General features: G+C 45.8%; 1 protein-coding gene across 3 annotated transcripts in view; it reads left to right on the forward strand.

Annotated features, from left to right (window-relative positions):
* ACACA (acetyl-CoA carboxylase alpha) overlaps window positions 1-26,586 on the forward strand; it is a 113,123-nt gene that overhangs the window by 55,165 nt on the left and 31,372 nt on the right. For all 3 annotated transcript variants that reach the window (XM_061470001.1, XM_061470003.1, XM_061470002.1), the window contains 12 exons: window positions 222-278; window positions 591-635; window positions 2,999-3,040; window positions 3,199-3,414; window positions 3,894-4,049; window positions 5,757-5,960; window positions 8,409-8,564; window positions 8,930-9,076; window positions 18,887-19,156; window positions 19,484-19,581; window positions 20,098-20,218; window positions 20,639-20,749. In XM_061470001.1, the coding sequence (XP_061325985.1) occupies window positions 222-278; window positions 591-635; window positions 2,999-3,040; window positions 3,199-3,414; window positions 3,894-4,049; window positions 5,757-5,960; window positions 8,409-8,564; window positions 8,930-9,076; window positions 18,887-19,156; window positions 19,484-19,581; window positions 20,098-20,218; window positions 20,639-20,749 (1,623 nt within the window). The remainder of the gene's footprint in view (window positions 1-221; window positions 279-590; window positions 636-2,998; window positions 3,041-3,198; window positions 3,415-3,893; window positions 4,050-5,756; window positions 5,961-8,408; window positions 8,565-8,929; window positions 9,077-18,886; window positions 19,157-19,483; window positions 19,582-20,097; window positions 20,219-20,638; window positions 20,750-26,586) is intronic.

Genomic DNA, 26,586 nt, shown 5'->3' on the forward strand with positions numbered 1-26,586 from the left:
TACCTCTTCAGATTTAATTAATGTATTTGCTGTGTGTGCTGCCAGACGGTCACCACATGAGAAATCCTACCTGCGAGCAGGCTGAAGCGGACTGGGAACTCGCAGCGGAGATGCAGGAGCTTCCGTGGAGCTTTTCCAGCTCATAGGAAGGCTTTGACATGGTTTTGACTGGTTCTGGTGCTGTTACTCCACTCACCTACTTCCATCCTTGCCTTTCACAGAAATCAGTCCTGATTGAACACGGGATTCGGAGGCTGACTTTCCTGGTAGCACAAAAGGTATTTTGACATCTCCCGTGCTGCTCAGCACTCTTCGCTTTCTAGCTCATAATAGCTCTGACACTTCATGTGTGTTTTCCCCCCATTAAAAGCTGTATTTAACTATGTTTAGTTCTTTCTTCACTGGTTTTGTTCTCTAAAATTTGAAATGGTTTTGATGAATTTGCTTAAGAGAATGAATTTACAATTGTAACCATCCTTGCAGCCTTTGTGTTCTTGAATTAATTCGTTTTAATTTTCATCCTAATTGGTAGCTTTCTTCTGCTTTGTTTTTCCCCTTGTCTCCCTGTGTTTGTATGTTTCGTTTGTAAGGACTTCAGGAAACAGGTCAACTATGAGGTGGATCAGAGATTTCATGTAAGTAAAAAGGGCCTAAACCACGGTGGTATTCTTGACCTGAGGCCAGGAGACACGTAAATGACTCCAGGTTTCTCCTTTGGTTCTCAGTCCAGGTTGGACGGGGCTTGGAGCAACCTGCCCTAGTGGAAGGGGTGCCTGCCCGTGGCAGGGGGTTGGAACTGGACGAGCTTTAAGGTCCCTTCCAACCCAAACCAGTCTGGGATCTATGATTTAATGCCAACGTTGGTGTCAGAGTTACGTGGAGTATTGAAATCTCATTTCAAATACAGGAACAGGCCTTTTGCACTCAGCAGGGTCATTCACGTGCTCAAGTTCCTCTTGATACCTGGCTGAGCTCATGACTGCCACATTAATAAAGGGCTTGTTTGGTTTGGTGGTGTTTTGTGTTCTAAAATGCAATCATCAACTTAAATGCTTGTATTTCTTGCATAGTGTGGTGATTTCTTTAATCTTCTCCCTGGCGCTAACTCAGAGGAGTAGTTGAAGTGACTTGTTGGACTTCTCATAATAGCTTTGTGAGGTGGCAAATGTTTGATGCTCTTGCTGCTAAGGATTACTTCTTTCCCCAGGGCTTGGGCAGCAGTGAGGGCCACCTTAACCCTGTTTTCAGTGTGGCATTGTAAGGCATCAATAAGATTTTTATCCCTTGTATATCTGCTTTACAACTCTGGACATCATTAGGAGTCTTGAAGGTGCAAGAAATCCCTCCTGTGCTCCACACATGCGATTTAGCAAGTTGCACGAGAGGAAAAGCAGCCTACAAACCAGTATAAATAGTGTTTGTACAAATGTGGGTATCACCACATGGGAATTGCTGCCGCAGTACAGGCACAGACATGTATCAGTCAATGGCTTATGTAGGAGATAGGATTCTTTGGAGAGGTGTTGGGATCTTAAGGAAGGAAGTTCAGGCTTTAGATTTTAAAACCAGGAAGTTTTAGAGAAATGAATTGATATTTGGGAGTGAAAAATGAAAGCCTGTGAATAATGAATGTAGCATGTGTCAGTGGTCAGAAAGGAGGGAAGGGATAACAGGAGACACCACTAAAAGCTTTCCCTGAGCTGCCATTCAGAGCAACGGACTGCTGGGATGCTCCTGGTTCTGAAGCTGGAGGAGGCAGTGTGGTGTATCACGTGCTTGCAAAGTTTGTGGAGCACCTCTGGGACCTCCTGTGAGTGTCAGTCTTTATTACAGCTCCTGTTCTATCCCGTTTATTACTGGACCAACTATTAACTTAGCCAAGGCCTGGGCTTGGGTTTGTTTTTGTTTTAATTACAGTCTATATAATTAGTTCTCAGCATGTTGAGGTAATAGAGAGTTGCTCCAGCAAGCTTCCAATTTCCTCATCTCATTAGGTTTTTAACGTGATTATTAGTATAATAATCAACTGTGATGATTTCTGTTGTAGCTCTGCACATTCGGTGGTTTGCAGGGTGTCTGGATTGGCTAATTTAGGCAAATTATTGTGATTGTCTTGATGATGGTTGGTTGATTAGAACACAGCAGGGGGATAATTCTTCTGCCTGGGAAATGGAGCGCTCTTTTGGATTTTGGTACCCAAGCACTGAGAATTTTTGTGTGTGTGCACATCTAATTATTATATTTGCCCACCACACTCGTCAAATGCCTTGAAAGCAATTACATTAGGGATAGAATGAGCATGGATGATGAGAGGAGGAATTGGCAGCATGCAGAGGAGGACAGGTAGGAGAGATTTGGAAGAGAAGGGAGGAAATCCGGAAGTGGTAGTTTTCTCAGTGCAGTTGATGCTCGTAGATTCATCTGATGTGTCTGAATTATCAGGTGGGATTTCTGGTGGGATTTATTTTGCTCAGTTGAGGTTGATCAGGTGAAGTTCTGGGGACTTTATAGCAAGTAAGGAAGATGACTAGGTAGATGACAAGTCATAGTTTTCCTTAGGAAGAGAGTATTCCTAGCAGTAATAGTATGAAGAGAGCTATAGAATGCACATCGTTGTCGTGTGTACATCTGCCTCCATGATGGAGTGTTATTATCATTGTATGGCTCCCAAACATTTCCACAGGAATCATAATCAAAAAAAAAGTTTCCCACTGTTGTCTGGACAGTTCCCTGCTACTGTCTGTTAATAATTATCAGTAATGATAAAAACCCAGTCAGGTATCCTCTTCGCATTAGCAGTGAAGACAGGTTTAAGCTTCCTCTGCTGTCTTCTGGAGGGAAACTTGATTTTCCACCACCCTTTGTGCTGTCGAGCACGTAGCTGGTAATGACTCCTGTCATCTGCTGTGCTGTGGTGCTGCCCAGGTCTGCCTGGCAGCACTCTGGGTAGAGCAGAGGGGTTACTCTGGAGGGCTGACACTGTTGTTTCTGTTTTCAGAGGGAGTTCCCAAAGTTCTTCACCTTCCGTGCCCGGGATAAGGTGAGTTGGGTGTTCTTAATAGTTGAGCTTGAGGACTTGCTCTCCTGCAATTTGTCTTCTAGGCTCAGTGTTTCAATTTCAACGCAGCTCTTGGTGTTTCAGCTTCTTTAACCCACCCTCCTCATTGACACTCTTTTCTACCTGTTTGATGCCTCCAGTTTGAGGAGGACCGGATTTACCGGCACCTGGAGCCAGCTCTGGCTTTTCAGCTGGAGTTGAACCGAATGCGGAACTTTGACCTCACTGCCATTCCCTGTGCCAATCACAAAATGCATCTCTACCTGGGAGCAGCTAAAGTTGAAGTGGGAACAGAGGTGACAGACTACAGGTTCTTCGTGCGGGCTATTATAAGGCATTCGGATCTGGTTACCAAGGTGAGTCTTGACCATGCAAGGTCTCTTTCCAAAGCCAGGTCTTTTGAGCCATTTTAGCAACCTGCATGCAAACATTTTACCTGTGTAGAGTGCTGTGTATGTGTGCCCTCTGTTTGCTGGCTCTGCAGAAACATGCCTTCGGGGACCTTGTATTCCTCTGCTTCAGAGAGATCTTTTGGTGGCCCAAGTGGCTTGTCTGAAGTCCTTGCATTTCGAGGCAGCTGTAGTTCCCCTGTGCTTCTCCTGCCCTATCTAGTTTTGGATTTATGCTGAGGGCACAAGGCAGCTGGGTGCACAGATTGGGCAGTGGCAGTTCTGGCTCTGTGATGGTGATGAATCTGCTTCAGGGTTGCACATCCTGCTGAAACTCATGTAACCTCTTTTCACAGTCAGCTCCTTCCACAGATTTTCAAACACTCTATTCTTGGGCTGTGAGGTTTGGAGTAGAAAGTAAATTATCTGTTCACAAAATTTGGCAGGAAGCCTCCTTTGAGTATCTGCAAAATGAGGGGGAGCGGTTGCTGTTGGAAGCCATGGATGAGTTGGAGGTGGCATTTAACAACACCAACGTGCGCACGGACTGCAATCACATCTTCCTGAATTTCGTGCCTACTGTCATCATGGACCCATCCAAGGTAAGATCTCCCCCAGCTCCAAACTGCTGTTTTCATGGGTGTGACTCACCAGAATTAAATGGTTTCTTGTTGCCTTTTATTGCTATTTAAAGGCACCTATTGATTGAGTACAGTTTAATACCCACTGGGGAGAGGCAAGTGGCTTCTTTACAACAGAAGTTGCCACTTTACAACAGAAAGCCCAGGAAGCTGGGACCAGTGTTAAGTGGTAATGTGAAGGCCAGTTTAGTTATTTTACAGATCCTGGAGTTTTGCTTTTCAGTGAAGAAAGTGGAGTCACGTAACTTAACAGAGCCCTTTTGGCAGCAAGGAGGGAAGAAAGCTTTGGGTTTTCTTCTAATCTATGAATAAATATTAAATGTAAGAGTCCAGACCTAGCAGAGCTCATATGTTTAGTGGAGTAACACTGTCCTTCAGGCAATGCAGCTCTCTTCCTCTGTGGGAACCAAGGAATAGCTTATTAAAAGAATGGTTTGTATTTGAAGTGAAACTTATTTTTTCATTGTGTGTTTGATAGAAACAAGTTTAATAAGCAAATAGCTTTAAATGCTCCTCTGTTTGTTACCAAAGTCCAGATTCTGTCCAAGTAAAACATGAGATAAATCGTGAACTTAAAAAGAATTTGTCAGTTCAGCTACAAAAAGTGCCTCATTTTCATTCCCTGATACCAAACCACAGAGATCAACATCATAACTAAATGAACCTTAAACTTTACAGATGCATAAATGCAAGTGTCAAGGCATAAAGCATGTTTCTGGTTAGCAGAAGCTCTGCAAAGAAAGTCCCCAGTAAATTGTAAAGGCCACATTTAGTGGGAAATCAACATACTGTTCATGGCTACCCAAAGGTGAGAGCTGACCTTTCCTTATGAGAGTAACTGGAAGCTTAAAAAGATGACTTGGTTATCAAAGTAAGTGTCTCTTGCTTGATGACTTTTAAATCAGGATTGAAAATCGATGGCTTAAATCGCTTTGGAATAAATCATCTCTTGGCACATCCAAAATGTTTAGGTTTGGGAAGTTCAGAAGAAGCCTGGCTGCTCAGCCCTTGGAATTTCAGCTGCCCTCAGATGTGTACCATGACTTTTCCCTAGGCTGCTGTGGAAAAGAGACTTTAGTTTTTGAAAGACTGTTAAAACCAGCCTATAAATTGCCTTCTTTTAATATGCACCATTTGCCAACAGCACTATATTATCAAGTTTAATAGAACACCAGAAGGCCAAGCTCCAAGTAGTAATTGCTTTGGTGATTTAGAGCACCGTACCGCGTGTGTGGTGAAACATGATTATTGTGGTGCTACACAACTGTTTGTCAGGGGTTTCCTTTGCCTGCGTTCTGTTCTTAGCTGTGAACTGTGCCTGGAGGAGAGGCCGAGCAAGGGGAAGCAGTGGGCACGCTGTGCCATGCTGGGCTGTGAGGTGCCATGAGGAAAAATGGGAGTGATTCCAAGTGCTGTCCCTCAACCTCACTAAGTCCCAGGCTGAGTTTAGTTCCTGCCTGTCTCAAGGCTTGTTGGGATGAGAATGAAGGACACCGAGGTGCCATGGCAGCACTGGGCACGTGCTGCACTTTGGTGCTTCCCTCTCTCCTCTTGTGTGATGTTCCCCAGTAACCCTTTGAGCAGGACCTCGCAGCAGGGGGATGGAGGGGTGACCGAGGGCTGGATGTGTCCAGAAGGGTGAAGGGAATTCTTGTCCTGTGTTTTAAGATCGAGGAGTCGGTGCGGAGCATGGTGATGCGCTACGGGAGTCGCCTGTGGAAGCTCCGTGTGCTCCAAGCTGAGCTGAAGATCAACATCCGTTTGACGCCAACTGGGAAGGCGATTCCCATTCGGCTCTTCCTGACCAACGAGTCAGGCTACTATTTGGACATCAGCCTGTACAAGGAGGTGACAGACTCCAGAACAGCACAGGTACGGTTCCCTATGGCTCTGTGGTTTGATGAGCAAATCATTTTGGGGGGAGATACATTATACCTAATGAAGCTAGATGATCTTTGAATGGACTAGAAGACCTTTGAAGGTCCCAACCCAAACTATTCTGTGATTCTGTGAAGCTCTTCTGTGGGTTGTGGTGTTTTCAGGCGATATAAAATTGCTATTCAACTTGCCAAAGGAATGTAAAGCTAATCTTGCAATAGGTGCGTAGGTGTGAAGAATGCAATCAGTTATGTGAAGTGCATGCCTCCTGATTGTGTTTTATGCACCTTTGGTCATTTGTACATCTGTTTTCCTCTGGCAGAGTGCTCAAAGAAGCAATAGAAAAGCAATTGCTGTTGGTGCTCATTCTGTAGGCTGTAATAAAAAATATTACTAATTATATGTTTCTCTGAGTAGATGGAGAAAATCCGTGAACTTGTCTTTTAAATTCTAAAGATACAGGGAATGACCTGGGTAGGATGATATAAAATTATTGAAGGTGCTTTTATATCATTTTTATGAAGCATAATGGGCTCTTTTGTAATGGTTGTGGCTATTCTGGTATTGCTGCTTTTCATGGCGCAGGAATAGTGTGGTTAACTGCAATCCCTACATATGCTAAAATCCATGGAGCATAGGATGCATGAAAAATATTTAAATACAGCAATGTTTACTTCTCCCTCTGTAATAATCTCTCTGCCATGCAGAAGCAGCAGCAGAATAAATCACTTGGGCACCATTAATGCTGAACACAGAGTGCTGAGTCACCTGTTCTCCTCCTCTTCTCCGTTTAAATGTTTCCAGCAGGCTGCCTGGCCATACAGTCCATCCAGAGATCCCAGGGCAGATAGGGGCTGTGTGCTTTACTTCAGTTCTGCCTTGGAGTGGGGATGGGGAAAGAAAAGAGCATTTTCATAATCTCCAGTAGCTGAGCTTAACACTTGATTCTTGTTAGCCATTTGTGAAGGTCACCTTTGCTCTTAAACTCTGTCTCTGATGAGCTTTATGTTTTTCAAGCTGGGGAATGTGCTTGTGAGTGTGCAGCTTTTAGCAACCTTCCCAGTATTTGATCCTTTTTCCATTATATTAAACCAGGCTCTATTAAAAAAATTTACCATAGGAATTACTATGGAAAAATTATCATAGGAATTACTATGATTAAACTTTGAGTAGTTGAGAGGAAGGTTTGACTTACAGAGCTTGAGGCGCTCGGTTTTTAAGTAACCTCGGTAAATCTTCCCCCTCGTGATGGAGGTTTATAGGATGGGTTTGGGTCTGTGGTTATTTTGAACTTAGAGCACTCTTCTAACAGAGCTCAATCATTGGTGCTGAACTGGGTGCTTTGACTTCTGAAGACTGGAAAAACAGATTCATCATGAAAGAGTGAATGACCCCGATCTCTTGTTCAGTTTCTGTGGCACTGGGTGGTGATGCTCAGTACACATGTCCCAGTCACTTCCCACAGAACCATTCTGAAGCTTTCCAGAGATCCAAGAAGAACTGGGCTCCAAGTGTAGTAAAAGCTCTCAACACAGGCCCTGTCACAAGCACTTGTTACCCTGAATAAATACTTCTCCCATTGAAGAAGCTGCTTCACAAAGGAAAGTGTGTGGAGACTGGAGCGAGCATGAACTACTATTTTTAATCTAAAACTTAAAATAGACTTTACTTAGTGAATTCTTCAATTAATTCATCTTCAATTAGAAAAAGATGTGCTGCGTGTAACATTAGAACTGATCCCCGTTCTGTTTAAACCAAGCCTTAATCATATCTCTTCTCTCAGGCGTGTTTCCATTAAGCATCATTTGAACAGTGTTGTCCCACTTAAGCAGCTCCTCCTGTTCCTTGGTTGCAATAGATTTCTTCCGAGTCCTGCCTGGGTGGAATGTATGGTGCCATGAAGCATGGCAGTTGATAATTCATGTTGCTACTCGGGGAAAATCTTTTCAACTTACAATATCAAAACTTCAAGCCAAATGACATATGCAAGTCTTGACCTAGCTGCCATGATCAGTCAGTGGAGATGCGGGTACCGTGCTCTTCAAGTGCATTAAATAACAGAGTTCTCCTCTCTGCTCCCAGCTATCACAATCCATCGGCATAGATACGGTGTCAGGGGAAATGCTGGGGAATGCAAAGTCGTCTAAGTCACAGACTTTGTTCTGTGGGGATGTGGCTCTGTTCACGCTGCTCTCTGCTCTGATAGGGCAATAAGTCAGTGATACACGGATCCGTGCAGTAATGGTCCACTCTGTCTCCAAAGGGTAGTAATGCGTGATGAAACACAGTGTTACATCCTGTGGGAGTATTAACGTGCTTGTAGAGCACAGAAACAAACCCGATCAGTCTGAAATATCCTGATGATTTTTTGGTGAAATCTGCATGAAACAGGTGTATAGGACCAGTGGATGAAACAGTAATTGGTCTTGTTTTGTGGTGCAGATTATGTTCCAGGCATATGGGGATAAACAAGGACCACTTCATGGGATGCTCATCAATACTCCCTACGTGACCAAAGACCTGCTGCAGTCCAAGAGGTTCCAGGCACAGTCTTTAGGGACATCATATGTCTATGACATTCCTGAGATGTTTCGGCAGGTAAGTGCTCTTGGGGCCTGGTGGGTAGCTCTTAACTTGTATACCTGCAGAGCACTACTATCAGTTGCACCCTTGCTTGTCAGGGCAACAAATGGCCTGAAGTGGCTGACAGGGTTTATACAGCTATGGATTGAGTCTGCTTTGGGAGAAATTAGGACTGTGGATGCACTGCTTCTGTAGTTCCATTAATAAGTCAAACAGCAGAAGCTGGAATGTAAACCAGAGCAAGTGATACCCACGGACTGCTGTCAGTCAGGCAGGGGAGGGATGTTTTGGAGTGTTCTGTCTCGAATATTAAGTCTCAGTGGATTAAATAAAACTATTTGCAGTTGGTCTTAACAAGAATTTCTCTTTCCATTGCCCAGTCTTTGATTAAGCTCTGGGGTTCTATGAATGAACACGCATTCCTGCCAACGCCACCGCTGCCTTCCGACATCCTCACGTACACTGAGTTGGTGTTGGATGACCAGGGCCAGCTCGTGCACATGAACAGGCTGCCAGGAGGAAATGAGGCAAGTTGCCCTTTCTTTAATGCTACTTTTCTTCCCACGTCCTGCAGTACTTTGTGGTTTGGACTAGGTTTGACAATGGTAATGAAAATTTACCAACCAGGCACAAGGTCTATTCATTCACTCTTTCACAGATGAAATCTCTCCCTTGAAAATGAGGTTTTTGTTTCATTAAAAATTAATACCTTCTATACAATGGGTATTTTAACCTCCACAGTAAATGATGATTCCATTTCAGACCCGTGCCTATGCTGGTTTTCCTTCATAATTAAAAGGTGCTCATTCAGCGATTCCAGGTACCTGGGGTTTGTACTGGAGCAAAATCTGTTTTACAAGGCTAAATAGAAATGTTTTCATTTGCTTAAAAAACAAAAAGTAAAAACGTTTTTATGCTCTCCATTGACATATTCACCCTGCAGTGTTTGTGTAGCAGGCACTGGAAAGGTGTGTGCAACATCCCCCTCTAGTGAATGATTTACTTGAGACTAAAAACCTGCTAATGCTACCGGGATAATAGAGCTGCTCCTTCAGGTGAAGCACGAAGGGGCTGTTGTGGTGGGGTTTGCTGGTGTGTCATTCCACCAGCAGACCAAAGATGCAGCACTGAAATGACCAGAGGGTAAAGCTCACTGGTAGAAGATGTGTTTATTTCTTTTGCCAAGGCTAGGTGGGATTCAGTGAGTGAATTTTCCTGCTGTCATTTAAATCTGAACACTTCTAAGTGCTGGTATCATTTATTTCTACTTGGCATCACTGAACTAGCACCATCCTTTTCCTAGATACATCAACTTCAGATTTGCAAAAGCTCCGTTCAAAAACGTCAAGTATAGTGATGGGAGGAAATAGGGGTTTTCATCACTATTTACTGCATGTGTCTTGTCAGGGGAAGGGTTTGAATATGATGTTTGCAGATTGAACCTAATCAGTAAATGGTGACTAGGGGAGCTCTGCGTCCTTGTCTTTCACAGGCCTATAGGAGAACTGCTTTAACTAGTATAATTAAACCTGAAATGAGCTATTCCCTGCATTCTCAGTGAAAGCTGAGGCTGTGGTGCTGCTGTGGAGGCTTATGCCATCATCTTTTTCTCTTTCTCTGTTCTCATTCAGCCTTTGAGTGGATGGTGGCTGGGGAAATAGCGAAGTCCCTCAGGGATGTAGCTCTGTTCTTGCTGAAATTACAAGCACAGAGCTGCCTGGGCATGAACATGTAGTGTTTACTCTGCCAGTATGAATACAAATAGTCTTATTATAAGAGATTCTGTACCCAAAGACAACCAAAAAAAAAAAAATTAGGAGGCTTTTTTAACCCTTGGTAGACTTAGTTATGTTCAATCTGTAAAGAAATTACATGGCTGTTGTGGTGCGTGCAGTGGTGGTGTCTAAAGCACAAGTTCCAGCCCTGCCTCTGTGGCTGTTATGCCAAGGGGTTGAGTTGCTGGAAAGTGAGATGGACAAGGGGGAAGCATGATGTTCCTCTGCATTTTTCAGTCTGGCTGCTGAAGATCCCTTCCTGTGGAGGTATGGACTGTAACATGCTTTATAATGACTTCTAGAATGGAGGTGAAATCCCAGCCCAGGGCTCGGTGCTGAGCCCCAGGAAGTGCCCTGTGCCTCCCTAGGGAGGCTCATGGATGTCAGCCCAGCCTGACTGGAGCTGGACAAGTCGCTGTAGGACCGTGTGCAGCTGGGATGAGGTTTGAGGCTTTGGTATTGAGTTGTGTCACCAGTCACCACCACACACAATAGCACTCATTCACAGCTGAGAGGAAGAGGTTCCAGCAGCAAGCTGAAGGACAGGTGACATTCAGGAGGCGACGAGCTGCTGAACAGATTCATTCCTCTGTGCTGCACTTGCTTTATCTGGATGAGCTGACTTTAGGCTTTTATGGTTTAATTCCTTTCAGCTGAGGAAACACATTTTCACAAAGGCACACTCCAGGTTCTCTTTCCAAAGGAGATGGCTGCAGGGGTGGAGAAGGAAGAGACAGGATGCTAGATAAATTCAGAGCATAAGCCTTTTCTTTGTTAAGGCTGTAAGTGGATCCATTCTCCTTTTGTTTGAGAATCAGTCTGCATGGCATCTGAGCAGAGAAATACAGCATCTTCTCTGCCAAGTAGCAGAGATCCCTGGGGTAACCCATCAAGGTGAAAATAGCTGGTAGCATTGCACAGGAAGAGGAGTCAGGCCGCAAGGAGCAGGAGAAAATCATTGTCATCACAGACTGGTTTGCGTTGGAAGGGACCTTAAAGCTCGTCCAGTTCAACCCCCTGCCATGGGCAGGGACATCTTCCACTAGAGCAGCTTGCTCAAAATGTGAATTGGTTCTGCACTTTTCCACATGCTAGGGACCATTCTCAAAACATGGCACATTTCCTTGGCTCTCTAAACTTGCCTGCATTTCTTAAGGAAGAGTTTTGTCCTCAAATAGATGTACTTGACTTCAGAATGCCAGAAGCCCCACGTACACTGAAAATCACCTTACAGGGGAGATGATCACTAACATAAGAGTTTTTGAATTTGGGTTTGCTAAATACGTGCTGCTTATTATGTTATACAGCATTCCCCCAGCTTTGGTTAGTTAATGGTCAGTGCCAGTGGGGTCTCTGCCTGAGATCCAGGGGTATGAGCTGTTTCCAGTTCAGCCCCAATGAGCTGAGTTACTAAAGAGGAAATGTCTGCTGAAATCTTCTGGCTATGGTAAATCTAGCTGCTCTTTAGTGCATTTCACTGTTGTACTTGGTTTAGATCAGACTCAAACACAGCTATTCCCATTGGAAGTTAGTGCCTCACCACTGTGGTACCAGCTGTTCTGAGGTAGGCTTGTCTTTCCTGCTGGAGCTGTGCTACACCCTATGAACAGTTATGTTTTCTGTCTGTGAAAAGCAGTCAAGACACTCTTCCTCTCAAAGCATTCAGCCAGGCTGAGTGCTCTGATTGTTTTAGCTGGCAGGGAAATTGAGAAACCAGCAGAAAATGCAGGAGATTTGTGGTCAAAGCATTCAGCAGGATGGCAGCAACCGCAATTCCAGTCCCTGCTCCAACACCTGCAGAGCAGGAGCTGGGAGCCGAGTTTCTCCTGTCCTCTCGGAGTTCACAGGTAGCATTCTGTAACCTGTCTGTGTTTGCAGGAAGACCTGTGAAATGGGAATTCTCAACAACTTTCAGAGCACAAGAGGTGTTTCCCCGCTTAGCTCCCTGCCACTTCACCGTAGCCCACCACCTCATTTGGCAGTGATTATCTCTTTGCTGGGAGTCTCAACAAAAGAAGCCAAGGACTTAATGGACCATGAAAATACAACTTGCTCTTTATTCCTACACTGTGCTTGCTCCTTCTGAACAAGGCTCCTGCCTCTTGCCACAGTGCATGGGGAGCATGCAGTGCTGCTGGCCCTGCTGCCTGGAACACATCGCTAATGCTGGGCCTTCTTCCAACCTCTTGTTCTCAGCGCAGCCAGAGCTCTGCCTGAAGTGCATCTGCTGTTTCTTTGGCCTGCAGACGATCTCCTGGATGTTGCCTGCTGGATGGTTTCTGTTCTGGAGCCTTCATGTTAAGCTTGTGAACTGTGTCCTGCTCTCTAATTGCTCTCTTTTTAGGAGTTTGGCGGGGTTTTGGGGTGTTGGGTTGGCTTTTCTTTTGTGTATATCCCTTCTATTACTAGTCTGGCTGCTTTGACACCTCTGCTCATGTGTCAGACTCTTGTGTTGAGCTCTGCCTGCTACCGCAGGATTTCAGTAAGCCCACACCTTTGACAAGGCTGAATGTGCCACACTGAAAAGTGGAGAACAGTTTGTAAGTAATCTCAGAGCCATCAGCTATAGAAGGGAGCTGAAGATGACAGTATTTTATCAGCAGAACCAAACACCAGGTGATAGCTCCCTGCTAAACGCTCCTGAGTAAAGACTGAAATAGACTTTGGGACAAATGGGGTCTAATTTAGTGTACAATTGAGCATATCAAGAACTGAGGACCAGAGGTGGATGCTCAGCCTGACTCTTCAGATAGACACAGACCATTGGAAAGTACAGAGTTTATAGAGGTGGGAAAAGTCCACTTGTAATTGTTTGTAATCTTACATATTTTAACCTTAAATGGCTTTGAAGAAGAAGACTTTAAGAGAAGCCTCTCATTTCCCTCTGTAGTTACATGGCTGTGCTAAAAGGAGGAGATTTCTGTGTTACAGTGTGAACACAGAGCAGTGAGCAGGGCTGGGGGTGCAGAACTGCTGGTAACTCAGAGAGTCTTTAAAACACTTGGTTTAAAGAGTTCAGCTGTTGATTGCAGTGGCTCTGCTGATGGCAGGACCTGTAATGCCCATTGAAGGTGGCTTTACTCTGAAGATTAGCATATTAACTGAAGCCTTAGTGTGAAAAGGTGATTTCCTCAGCCTATGTAAGACTTGTCATTCTTGAGCTGGGCATTCTCATGTTTTCCTAGAGCACTTTATGTGTTTTGACTACAATTTACCATGATCATCTGGCACTAGGACTGCACCATCCGCTGATAAAATCCAACTCGTCTTCAGGGGCAAGGAGAAAGTGAGGGCAAGGAGTACCTGGAGCAACACCCTGTGTTACCTTTCAGCCCAGGCTCACGCAGTGTCCGTGGAAAATGTGTCATTTTCCCTGTTGGCACTAGATGTCACAGTTTTCCCTTCTCAGCAGCATGAGGATCAGCAATAATCCATGATCAGAGCTGGTAGCTGGCAGGCTTTGGAAGGTCTGGCCAGGTGAAACTCAGGATGGTGGTGGACAGAGGAAAAGTCCCTGCATGGCCTGGGGCTGAAAGTGCAGCTTAATGAATATTGTACAAGCAAAGCTTAATAGTTGAACTGCATGTTCTGCTTTGTCACCCCATGTTCCTGTGGTTAATGACAGGCACAGGGTATCAAAACCCCTCTAATGTCACTCTCTGGTGTATCTTTATCTGTCTGTAGCTTCACTGCGTGCAGACTATTTCAGCTGACGTTTTCAAGCCTCACATTCTGCCTAGGGAGAAGTTATTTACTGTTTTGTTTGGAAAACTTCATCAAAAATGTTTTTGTTGGTGCAAAAGCTGCGGTGTTGTTCACAATTGACTTTGTGGGCTTGGAGCAGAAGCTTGCGTTAGATAGAGAATCTGGTTTGGGTTCAGCGTTAGGCCATTTGCTGTCCCCACGAGACACTGCACAAGCTTCATTCCTTCATTCACAGATGTGTGCGCAGTAAAAGCTCCTCTAACAGGTTATTTTGAGCTTTCCTTTTGGTGCTCTGCGTGTCCATCCATTTCCCCTGACCATCAGCCAGCTCAGTGCTCGTTTCCACCCTGGCTTGCCATCCGAGCACCCTCCAGTCTAGTGCAAAGAACCCGGACAGGACAGAGTCACATCTCCTCCAGTCCCTGGTGCCACGTGATGCTTTCACTGAGCAAACCTTTGTCACGTTTCCTCCTGGAACTGTTTCTTCCCATCTCTCATCCGCTTGGCCGCGTGCTGTTGGGAAGGACCGTGCCAATGCGCGCTTGGCTCTGCCGCCTGCGACCGCGGCTTTGATGGCTAAATGACATCTCTTTCAGAGCCAAGAGGAGGATGAAGGAATCCTGGGTTTTGGCATTCCACCCTTGTCAAGGCGTTGAGGCTGAATGCCTCTAGCAGGACATGTGCATCACGCCCTGGTTTGGGGAGTTGGGTCATGCTGAAGATAAACTCCACAGCTTTTGGTCACAGTGTGAGTGGGGATCTGAAGGTCTGGGCATCAGATTTGAATGATGAAAGACCAAAACTTGCTACATCTGGGGATGTCTTTGGTCCCTTTCTAAACACACATTATCCGTGGCTGTGCAGCATCCTGGGGCTGTGGCCGCTGGTTTGCATCCAGAATAGACAAGAGGTTGTAAAGGGGTAGTAAACCCGATGTTCCTTGATTTTACATGTCAGAACATGCAAGTACAGCAGGGGAAAAGCAGGCTTTCATTAATGTTCAGCTTCAGCATTTCCAGTGCTCACATACCAGACCCCTTCAACTGTTGCATTTCCTTTCTTATTATAACTTCTGTATGTAATAAATACTGACATACAAATGTATTCATGCTTTCTATCTATTTTTACATATAAAACTTACATATGATGTAGGTACCACAGAATGGAAAGAAGTCAGAATCCTTACCAGGGTTCTCTGAGCTCAGTTGTCCAACTTAGAGATTTCACGACCCACATTCAGGTCTCCAAACCGGGATGTAAATAAGTAAAAATGAAGCATGATCAAGTACTTCAGCTCAAGCATCACCCTTGTTGTGAGAGAAGCCGAGTAAACCAGCACAACTGGCACGGCTCAAGCATAGATGCTGTCAAATACTAAACTGCTCTCATTTACATCAGCTTTTGTCAGCTGTGCTTCTCCAGGGATTACAGATCCTGCCAGACAGAGACTGTAAAGCTCCCTGTGCCTGGACACCAGCCCCTGTTTGCCTTGGCTGCCTCCCGTTCTGAGCCTCTTGTGCCTTCAGGAGGAGCTGGGATCGGTTTCTCCCCCGTTCCCCTCGGTGCCTGTTGTCAACAGCTCCGGCTGCCACTCGCAGTCGATTTGTAACTGCATCAGTGTGTGTATTACTGTTCCCATCGATAGCGCAATTAATGTTGAAGTCAATTTTGGTGTTAATTTTAGGCCATGATTAGTGTTGACACTGTGTGTCAAACTAACGGCATTTACGAGCACCATGAAAACGAACGTTAGTTAATATCGTGCTTTTACTATCTGTTAATGGTTACATTAAGGCAAAGCGCTGGTGGGAGAAGATGTGTATAAAATTATATATCTAAAACTTGTGTGTAATGTATGTGTGTCGTGCGAGTCTGCATTGCTGCTGTGCTATTCAGGGAGCAAATGACATCTGAGCACTGAATCCTAATCACAGTTTGGAACATCAGAAATAATGATCACTTCTGATCGCAGGTTGTGAATAATTCATCCGCTTTGATTTCCACGTTCTGTCCAGTGATACTTTTCAAACCAAATGTGTTCCTACAGGAGAATAATGGCCCCACTTCTTATGGAAATACCGGGGCACAAATCATTTTGCCAACATAAAAACAGTTAAATAAGAAGGTTCCTGCTTTTATTTTTCCCCTCCCTCTCGCCTTCATTCCTGGGTGTGCTGGGAAGAGAGCTGGGGCAGGAGCAGCTCTTCCAACCTGTGCTGGCTCTTAACAGGAGCCCGTTCTGAAGGCACTGCTCCTTACCATCACCCAGTCTTGTTCTGACAGTGCTCTTATGTGATTAGCTCAGCCTGTCTAATTAACCTGTGAACTCACCACTTTTTGGCATGCTGCCCTTAACTTCAAAATCTCCTTTTTTCCCCTCAAATAGAGAGCCTCCCCTGCCCATGAATTTAGACAGAATCCACGTTGTTCATAGCAAAACCATCCTTAGTTGTGTTCTGTGCTTTTTCTTACTGGATAAATGGCACAAAACATGCTGTGCATGGGGGAGGCAGGAAGACACAAGTTAATAAAGTGGAGCACTTTAATTCTTCTTTTCTTAAACTGCTCCATATTTGTTAGCTATAAACTGTTTTTCTCTTTACTTTGCCCTGGCTAGGTAGTTTTTCCTGTTCTACTCATCAGCATTAACAAAAGGAATTTTATTTGTGTAGAGGATGCACAGTCTCAGGTTAGGAAACTATTCCAAGAATTCTATTATAGTCTGAGTTATCTAAATAGGAAAAGCTTTTAATTTTCCTGTTTTCTACGCTGTCAAAAAATCAACAAGTTGATGAAAGCAAGGAAAATCCCTTAGATGCATAGGTGAGAGCCTGTGGACCCAGTCCTGGGTGCTGATGGAGCTCAGTCACTAGTCCCTAAGCCCTGGGGTGAGTGTTAAGTCACCTGCCTTGCAGGTGAGCTGAGGGTGCCAGGATGTTAGTGCCAGTTCACTGTGGTTATCATGCAGGTTTCTGGCAGTGGCTTCATGTGTTTCCATCTTGCACTTTACTTTGGTAATGAGTATTTAGCAAGTATAAAGCCTGAGCATCTGAGTTGCTTGTGTGGGTTGTGCTCATCTAATGGTGCCTGAAGCTTCCTGGGGTGGTCCTGGCTGATGGGATCAGTGCAGCTGCAGGGGCACCCTGTAAAAGCCCTGTAAAGGGTGGTAAAGAACTGAGCTGCAGTAGGTGTCAGGGTGTAGGCAGCCATCCCTTACTTCTTAATCTTGAAGTCTTTAACTTTGGATTTGCAGCCTTTTTTAACCTGCTGTTTCTAACTGCGGGCTTGAGTTAGCGCAGAGGCACACTATGCAGCCCATGGCATCTCTTTTTCTGCTATGAAAGTCCATCAGCAGAAGAGCAGAAGTCCAAGGAGCCTGCGTGGTTTTGTTTGGGATCCATTAGGTTCCTCTGTCAGGCTCTGGGCTAGTCTCTGTGTACCCACTTGATTTACATCAATACATTTTTTTCCTATAATTTGGCAATAGTACTGGTATTTGAGCAAAGCATCCCACTGGTTTATCCTCCTGCTGTTCAAAGTGCTGCAGCATCTCTCTCTTCCAAAGGCTGCAGTTGGATGCTGAGATGTAACTGTAAATCTGCAAATACTCAGAGGCAACCACATTCATCCCTTATGACACATCAGTCAAAATAGCAGTGGATGGAACTGAGGGGAAGGTGAACTCAAACACCCTCATTCTGTTAACTTGCAATCTCAGCTCTCGGAATGGGAGGTGCAAGGGGAAGGAGCTGCCAGTAGCCAGTTGTAATGGCTTTGGATTGCTGCCTGCTTTACTTCCAATGACCCTTTGATTAATTCCTCTCCCATTTTATTTTTTTTAATGAGCCTATTATGGCATATCTTATTGCAGATGTTGATTGGATCTCAACTGTGTATTGTGCCGTTTTGATTTGGATTAAATGGCACATATCTATCTGCTGCTTCTCCCCTCTCCCCCTCCCGCTTTAGTTCATCATGTTCAGAATTCAGAGTCTCCACAATGAGAGTTTCAACCCTCCTGATAGCAGAGGATGTGCAATCGGCTTGAGGAATGTGTACTCAGAGCTTATGATCCTTGGGCAAGCGGAGACTGGGTGATGCATGTGGCTTTCAAGGGACGCTGCTATTTCCATCTGTTAATGGCATTCCAGGATGGCCAAGTCCCAGTGCAGCGATACGTGGCAGCTGAGAGATGGGAGATGCAGGGTACAGATGTTGCTGATCTCCATAAGATGGGTCAGAAGAGATCATCTGGTGATTTTAAAAAGAGAAATATGCAGCAAAAAGCATTACTTATCCAGGCAGGTTTGGAAAGAAATAGCTGCAATGTTTGGGAAGCAAAAAGGGAAGAGCCAAAGAAATGAAAGGAAGGACAGAAAAATATTAATGGAGGTAGTTATGAATAATAGGATGATTAAAATGAGGGAAGGGTGACAGAGAAACAGGGTGATGAGGTTCTGGGGTGATACCTAGGTAGCCCAAGCAGGTGGTCAGGAGTCTGTACTGCAGCACATCCATCCTCACCCTGGGAGCTCTGGCACATGGAATAAATGCAGAACCCTGCGAGGGCTGTCTGCAGGATGTGTTTTGGATCCATGACAGATCCCTGAATGGGGAAAGAGGGAGCCAGTGTTGGTGTCTGGGGTGGGAAGAGCAATGGAGGATGTGCTGCAGGAAGTCTGAGAAGCATTAAGACTCCCCAGCTGTGTTCCACACTGGCAGCACATATCAGAGCTGGTCTTGTCGGAGCTCCCAAAGAAAATACACCAAGTGCAACACAGAGTAAAATGCATAATTCCCCTCTTTCCCATCTTGAAGATCTACACTTAGTTGTTGTTCTCTGCTCTTTGATTGCAGGTTGGGATGGTGGCCTGGAAGATGACTCTGAAGACCCCGGAGTATCCCGAAGGCCGTGATATCATTGTCATTGGCAATGACATTACGTACCGCATCGGCTCTTTCGGGCCTCAAGAGGATGTGCTGTTCCTGAGGGCCTCAGAGCTTGCTCGGACACATGGCATCCCCCGTATCTATGTGGCTGCCAACAGTGGAGCCAGGATTGGTTTGGCTGAGGAGATTCGGCACATGTTCCAAGTAGCCTGGGAAGACCCCAATGACCCATACAAGGTAAGGAGGCACAGGCAAAGCTCTGCAGCATCTTACATTTATACTGCCTCTTTTAATAGAGGTGAGGGTAGATGTTTGCCAGACTGTTAGATCCAGAGTTTTCCTTGCTATTGGATCTCTCAGGCAGCAGTCTTGGCATATGGAATGAGCTGGTGCTAAATGCTGAAAGCATCCCTCAGCTGGAGCTCTGATGTTAAGAGCAGATTTTCTTGCTGCTGTCTGGGATTAAATCCTGCTCCCTCAGAATGTTCTTTTTGGAAGGGGTTATTGGGAATTTGGAAGGGAGTCCAGGTGGGAATTAAATGAATGAACTGTTTTTCCCTGCAGGGATACAAGTACTTGTACCTGACTCCTCAAGACTATAAGAAAGTGAGTGCCCTGAACTCAGTTCACTGTGAACATGTGGAGGACAATGGAGAGTCCAGGTAAGCACAGATGAGTCAGGATGAAAACCTTTCTGTTCAGTACATGCTTAAATACCTTGCTTAGTAAGGGCATAGTGGAAAAGACAGAAGCCAGTCTGAGGGTGCTAGGTAAGAGGGGATTGTGCTGGGGAAGGAAGGCATGAAAGATGTAAAGGAAAGGTAAGACCCTCATTATAATCTCTTGTTCTGTTTCTTTTTCCTTTGAGCTGCATTCTCTTCCTTTCTGGCCCTTTTTCCTATAATCAGCCTGTTCCTCACGGCCTGTTGGAATGACAGAATGACTTTTCCATGGGCATTCCTCTCCCTTGGCATTTTCTCTTTGCTGTGCTTCTTTGGCTACTCCCATGCAGGCCTATTTCATGCAGAATGAGCCCATGTACTGGTCCTGGCTGGTTTTTATGCACATTATTCTTTAGAGCCTTAATGTTATTTAGTCACTTTCCATTTTCTGGGTAGCAAACTGATTCAGCGAATCATTGGACCTTGTGACTCAAAGGCTGTATGTGTCTCCCTCAGGTATAAGATAACAGATATTATCGGAAAGGAAGACGGACTTGGAACAGAGAACCTCAGAGGATCTGGTATGATTGCTGGAGAATCATCTTTAGCCTACGAGAGTGTTATCACCATCAACTTGGTAATCCCCCACTGCTTTCTGTTCTTCAGACTATTGTCTGCTTCAGCTAAAAACCCTGCTGTGATATCCAGAAGGGACATCTGGGATCAGACTTCTGGGTGTTATGAATTGGCTCCCGTAGGCTTTGAGCAATGCCACTGGCACCACTGTGGAGCTGGGGCCCTTCCAGACTAAATTTAGAACGCTTGTAGAAAACTGTTATTTGGCTTCATATTTGCTCAGTCTCTTAAGTTGCTAAGTCTCTTTTTTTAAAGTAAAGATACCGTGTTTTACCTAAAAATAGAATCTGGAGTTTTGCAGTGAGAACAGATTTCACAGCCTTGTAATACAAACATGTCTAGTGTTATCTAAGTGTTTGAATCAGAGGGGTTTGCCTGTGTGGTAAGACAGAAATCAATGTCATTGCTTTATTTCCTTAAGGTTACATGTCGGGCAATTGGAATTGGAGCTTACCTTGTCCGGCTGGGTCAGAGGACTATCCAGGTGGAGAACTCTCACATAATCCTGACTGGCTGTGGAGCCCTCAACAAAGTGAGTCTTTATGTGTTTCAGTCTTCAGAGCTATGTGAATTGAGCTGGTTTTGTGGGTTCTGCTGGAGACCCGGGGAGCTGCCACCACTCTGTGTCACTGTGCTCAGTCCCTTTTGCTTTCCTCCTTCTGGGGCTCCTTTTGATCAACACAGGGCAGCAGCTGTGGAACTTGCCTTTGCAGTGTCTTTTCTTTGCTCTCTGGTCAGGAAGCAGTCCTTTCTTGACAAGAGCATCATACCGACAGCCAGAGGCACTGTTCCAGGCATCCTGGCTGGAGATTGGCAGGGCACCTCCGCACAACTGCAGAGTAAAGGGCTTGAGCATGAGCCAGGTGAAGGGGAAGAAGGAGGAGCAGCTTCTAACACAGCGTTGTGGTTTAACCCCAGCTGAAACCAAGTCACGTAGGTTGTGTGCAGTGACTAAATGACAGCAGTGGGGAAGCCCACAGCTGGGCAGCATCTTCTTCCACCCACTGCGTACTGTGATAGAGGAAACGGGGCTGTTTCCAGTGTCTGGAAGCTTGTGTTTCAAAATTCATGGGCCCGAATCTCCCTGAGCTTTCAGCCATCCACAGCCTTGTGGCGTGGGGAGCAGTGAAGCCTGATGAGGGGTGTGTGGATGGAGATTTCCCAGGGCTCAGGAATGCTGTGGACATCTCGGCTGTGGGAGCAGGAGGAATGCCTCAGGCTGTAAGGAAACTTACTGCTTTCACTCCTAAAGTGGCTCTTCGTCTCCCCTCTTCGCCAGAGGTGCTTTTTCTCCCTTTGCTGCCCCAAGCCTATTAATACTACAGCCTCCAGCTCCTTGTCTGAGGCAGGCACGGCTCCGTTCTCATCCCTCTCACTGAGGGCTTTGTTTACATGGGAGTTGGGATTGTGCGGCGCGAGTGCCCTTCCCATTGTGCAGCTTTGTTCTCAGGCCCTCTCCAGCACCTGGGGTGGTTGTGCTTCATCGCAAGCTGTGCTTCAAGGAGTGCCTGCCTGACAATGGGAGATAAAAGGAAAATAGTCTCTCGTTGAATTATTTCCCTGAATAAAGGGGGCTCTGCAGAAAATGAAGCATTGATCCTATCAACTCCAGGATGCGGTACCCTCAGTTAGATCTCTTACACACGTCACACACCTGCATCAATGGAAGGAAAAGAGGCATTTGAAGATCCATCCTTTAAAAAGAAATTGAGTCAGTTTAGTGCTTGCTCAAGTGGAGTAAGTTGCCTGGTTCCAGCTGTCATTTAGGAGGGATCGGGGCCCTGCAGAGTTTCCCAGATGGCAGGGGCAGGCTGTTCAGTCCTTCTCTCCTCCTCTCTTCTTCCCAGGTCTAACTGCTCTCTCTGCCCATGGAGTGAATGTTTCCATAGGATTAGATTAATCTCACTACCTTTTAGACACTTAAAAATTAAGGATTCACCCTAAATTAAGGCTTATGTCAGCTGGTGCAGGCAGGAGGAGATGCTTTCTGGGACTGACTTAGCCCATTCCAAGAGTTTTCCTCCCTGTGCATGTGTTTTTATGTAAGCATTGAACCTCTGCCTGGCTGAAGGTCAGGCAAAGGAAGAATCTGTTCCATCCTATCCAGCTTTCCCAGTGAGACAGCAAAGCCCAGACCCAATAAGTTTACCTGTCCTTGAATAGTGGGAGACTGGGAATCCAGTTCTAGTCAGAGCTTTTTGAATGGATGCAGCTATAATTGTGTCCCAGAAGAGTGATGTCCAGTGCTAACCTGAAGTGACCAAGCTTAGTCCAGGGGGGATCTTAAGGAGAGTGTGAAGCAAATGGTGAATGCTAATGCAGGATCTACTTCAGGCTTACCCTCTGCTTCCCTGTTCTTCCATGTAAACTGTTAAACTCCTGTCCTTTGAATTTAGATGGACAGTTTGAACTGTCTTTTGGCTAGAAAGTGCCTGGCCCAATGTCAGCCAGGGCCAGCTAAGCAAAGTCTTCCTTTGTAAGGAATGCAGAGGCTCTTGGGGCGTGATGTATGAGGAGTTCTTGTTTATTCACATGAATAAGACTCCAGAAGGGTCTCGTGGTGGAAACCCATTGTAGTTTTCCTCTGTGGAGTGGGTGAGCTCCGCTGCTTCTTGTTCCCTTAGAGCAGATGGTGAGAAGAGCCGTGCTTTACTGCACGGGAATCAGAGGTTCCAGTCCTGCTGACAGGGTCTGGAGGAAAGATCATGGCTGAAACAGAAGTAAACGCAAACTGCTGCCTTGCCTGACAGTTGGAACTGGAGGTATCCTGACCCAGTTGTATGGAAATGTTCCTTGAGCTTTTCCCAGTTAGGTCCCTGAGATCTGGGACAGGTTTTTCCATTGCTGACTTCTAACTGCTGTCTTCTGGAGGATGCTGTGCAAAGCTTACTCGTGGTCTTGTGTCTACAGACCCATCTTCAGAATGTCTTCTGTCTGGAGGAAGAGAGCATGCAGTGCAGGAATGGGGACAGCTGGCTTTTCAGGGAGCAGTGAGGGGGCTTCGGGGGTGGTTTGAGTTTTGGTTTGAATTTCCTTTATTGAAATACAGGATTCTTTCTCATTTAAAGGGGAGCAGAGGGGGGCTGTGACAAGCGTTCTGTGCCAGCAGATCTGTTGCTGGTCTTGTTCATTATCATTATGTAAAACCAGCCTGAGGGTTTAGGTGTAGAGGGAAAGGTCCAGCTGCCAAAACCAGACTGTAACCTATAACTTAGATGATGAGCTCAAGGTCAATAGCATTTTTAGCTGGAGCTAATGTTTGGTTCTGGAGGTTGGTTAATCGCGTGCTGGCTGTGTCCGTGTCACTGCTTTGTAAGCAGAGAGGCACATCACTGCGAGACACCTGATACCAGGCAGGTTTAAGCACTCTCTCAGCCCCATTGCCTGTCAGGGGTGACAAGAAGCAGCACAGGAGCCGCGTGAGGCTTCCCTCTGCTCCTGATGAAGCTGTCTTTGTTCCTAGCCCACACCAACAGGCACTGGGGGGGAAGACCTGGGCCAAAGGTGGCGATGCTCCGTGGTGGGGGGACAGCGCTCTGCATGCGGGGCACCGGGGCTGCGTTGCCTCCGTCCCCCTTTTGTCTTCCCCCAGTGCATTTCAGCAGGGGGTGGAGAGGTGGAAATGACATTTCATTCCTGTGCCGGGAGCGTGTGCGCGCGCCTGTGCCGAGCCCGCTGACCCCCCCTGGAAATGGAAATAATGATAATGCGCGTCTCCTGACTGCATCAAAGTATCAGCACATCAAAAGCCAGGAGGCATGAAATGCAAATGATAAAGTGAAAGCAGATGGATTGTGCATGATCGCCTGATGCCCAATGAATTTTAAGAGCTGCCGGTTCACATGGGGAGAGGGGCTGAAATAAACACGTTATCCCGGCAATTCTGCTTTTTGTTCTCTGCTGCTCACTCCTGACAATATTTTTTCACACTCCAGCGAGCAGCCACTCCATCTCCCTCCCTCTCCCTCTCCTGGCACTCGCCCTCCCTCTCTTTCTCTCTCTCTCTCTCTAGCGCTGTCTACCTCGCACACGTCTCGGGTCATGTCGCCGCAGCTCCGGTGGAAATAATAAGATCTAAAGCACGAGGTTGTTATTTGCATAGAAATAGCATGGAGCCCCAGGCAGCGCGGGGGAAGGACACAGAGATCATTTGTCTAAAATTTTAATGAAAACTTTTGCTGAGGCAGAGGTTTTTATGTGTATGTATATATATATATATATATATATTTTAACTTTGCCTCCCCCCTTTTTGCCACCCCCCACTTCCTCCCTCAACTCCCTTTCCCCCTGATTTCATCCCTAACAGGTTAATTTCCACTGGTTTTCTCTCTAATAGAGGGAAGAAGAGCCCAGTGCTCCCTGTTTATGCGTTGCTCATCTGGTTCGAGCTTCCAGTCCTCACAAGGATGTTCTCAAGTCTGTGGCTGACCTATTTGTAATGAGTTTGCTCCTCCTTGCCTTTTGTGTTGAAAAGGAAGCCTGTCTTTAAGGGTGTTTTGTTAATGTAAACACATAGTGTCTCTCAGTCACATCTTCTCTACAGAGACATGGGCTTCCTCTAAGGGAAACCAGGTTTAGCAGAGATCTTCAGAGCCCTCTACTAACTTGATACACATCAGTGTTATAGAGAGGTCTTCAGAACCCTCTACTAACTTGATACACATCAGTGTTATAGAGAGGTCTTCAGAACCCTCTACTAACTTGATACACATCAGTGTTATAGAGAGGTCTTCAGAACCCTCTACTAACTTGATACACATCAGTGTTATAGAGAGGTCTTCAGAACCCTCTACTAACTTGATACACATCAGTGTTATAGAGAGGTCTTCAGAACCCTCTACTAACTTGGTACACATCAGTCTGTTATAGAGATGGTCAGCCTGGTATCTCAGTTTATTTTCTGAGTGATGATGAACTGTCCCCCACAACAGGACATCTGAAGTGGTCATCGCATCACTTCTGGAGGTGAAGGGAAGGATGTAACCAGCAGTGTTCTGTTTCCTTTCCTCCTGTTTAGCTTTATTTTCCCCCAGTGATATCCTATAGTACATAGGGAAAGAGGCAGTGAAGAGTCAGAAACCACTACAGTCTGAGATGTTCAAAGCATAGCTCAGAACCAGGACTCTGGGTCTCATTTTCCAGTGTGCAGCCAGCTGCCTGGTTGTGGTGTGACACGTTTGATCAGCAGTTACCCGCTAGCAGCTTGGCCTTGAATCCTTAGTTCATTTGTATTTGGGATGTGTTTTGAGCTCATCAGATGGGAAGAACCTGCATTGGCAGGCTGGGTAACCCCATCCTTGGGATTTCTTTCTGTGGAAGGTTTTGCCTTCAAAATGATCTTAATTTAAACTGTGTATCTGCTTGTATAACCTATTCCAGAGCTGAAAATGCTCAGGAACTAAGCAACCAGGTTAGTAATGCACTGTTTCTAGCACTGAGAATTGGTGGGGTTTAGGGGGGAGAAAACACTTCTGAAGAACAGCTTTTTAGGGGGGTGTTTTCAGGTGAACTGACGAGTGGAACCTTGATTGTTTGCTAAGGCAACACGTAAATATCCAAAGAGCTTCCAAGCCTTTGTCCAGTGACCCTTCTTGAGTAGCAGTTCCATTGATGCAGACACGACTGTGGTGGTGAGGACGTTAACATGATGGGCAGCAGAGTGTATGTGTCAATCGAGTGACTGTGGGTGAGTCCCTGAGGACTTGTTGATACAACAGACCATAATTGCTGCGAGGATCGTTTTGACAATCTGCATTTAAAACCCAACAACCCCTTTGCAGGAGGCCAGGAGAGAATAGCCTTGTATTTTAATTCAGTCCTGAATTGTATTGGCTGTCAAAGCCAGAGCTGAGGTTGATGTGGCTGCTTTTGAGGAGATTGATGGTTTCATTGGTGTAGATCTGCAGCTGAATGGTGGGAGCATCCACATGGCAGGCAGAGAGGAGCAGTGTACATGTGAGAGAGCTTGAACCAGCTCATTGGGTAGTGGTTATCCCCTGCTGTAGGTTGCTTGATGACGCAAGTTTATATTGATGCACTTCAACCAACCTGGCTCTGTGCTATTGGTGGCTCTTCAGCATCTTCTGCCTGCTGACACGTGGGTGTCAGGTGCTGGCAGGGTGTCATTTGGTCCCAGTGCTAACGCAGCCTGGCACTGACCTGATGGTTGCAGGCTGTGGCTGAGGGAAGCTGCAGAGCTCAGTGGTTGTTCTGGGATCAGTACCAGGGTGAGAACATGGGTCAGGGCTTGGGAGGACCAGGCAGAGCTGCTCAGGGTGCTGGGTCAGGTCTGAGACTCGCTGGAGGAGCTTGTGTGAGGAATAGGGAGCTTACACAGTCTGTCGTGTTTGAGTGATGGGTCTTCAGTCT

The sequence above is a fragment of the Pezoporus flaviventris genome, unplaced genomic scaffold (genome assembly GCF_033815535.1).
Source record: "Pezoporus flaviventris isolate CSIRO_AGI_PZ_B2104156 unplaced genomic scaffold, CSIRO_AGI_Pfla_v1 ptg000063l, whole genome shotgun sequence".
In the NCBI taxonomy this organism is placed as follows: domain Eukaryota; kingdom Metazoa; phylum Chordata; class Aves; order Psittaciformes; family Psittacidae; genus Pezoporus; species Pezoporus flaviventris.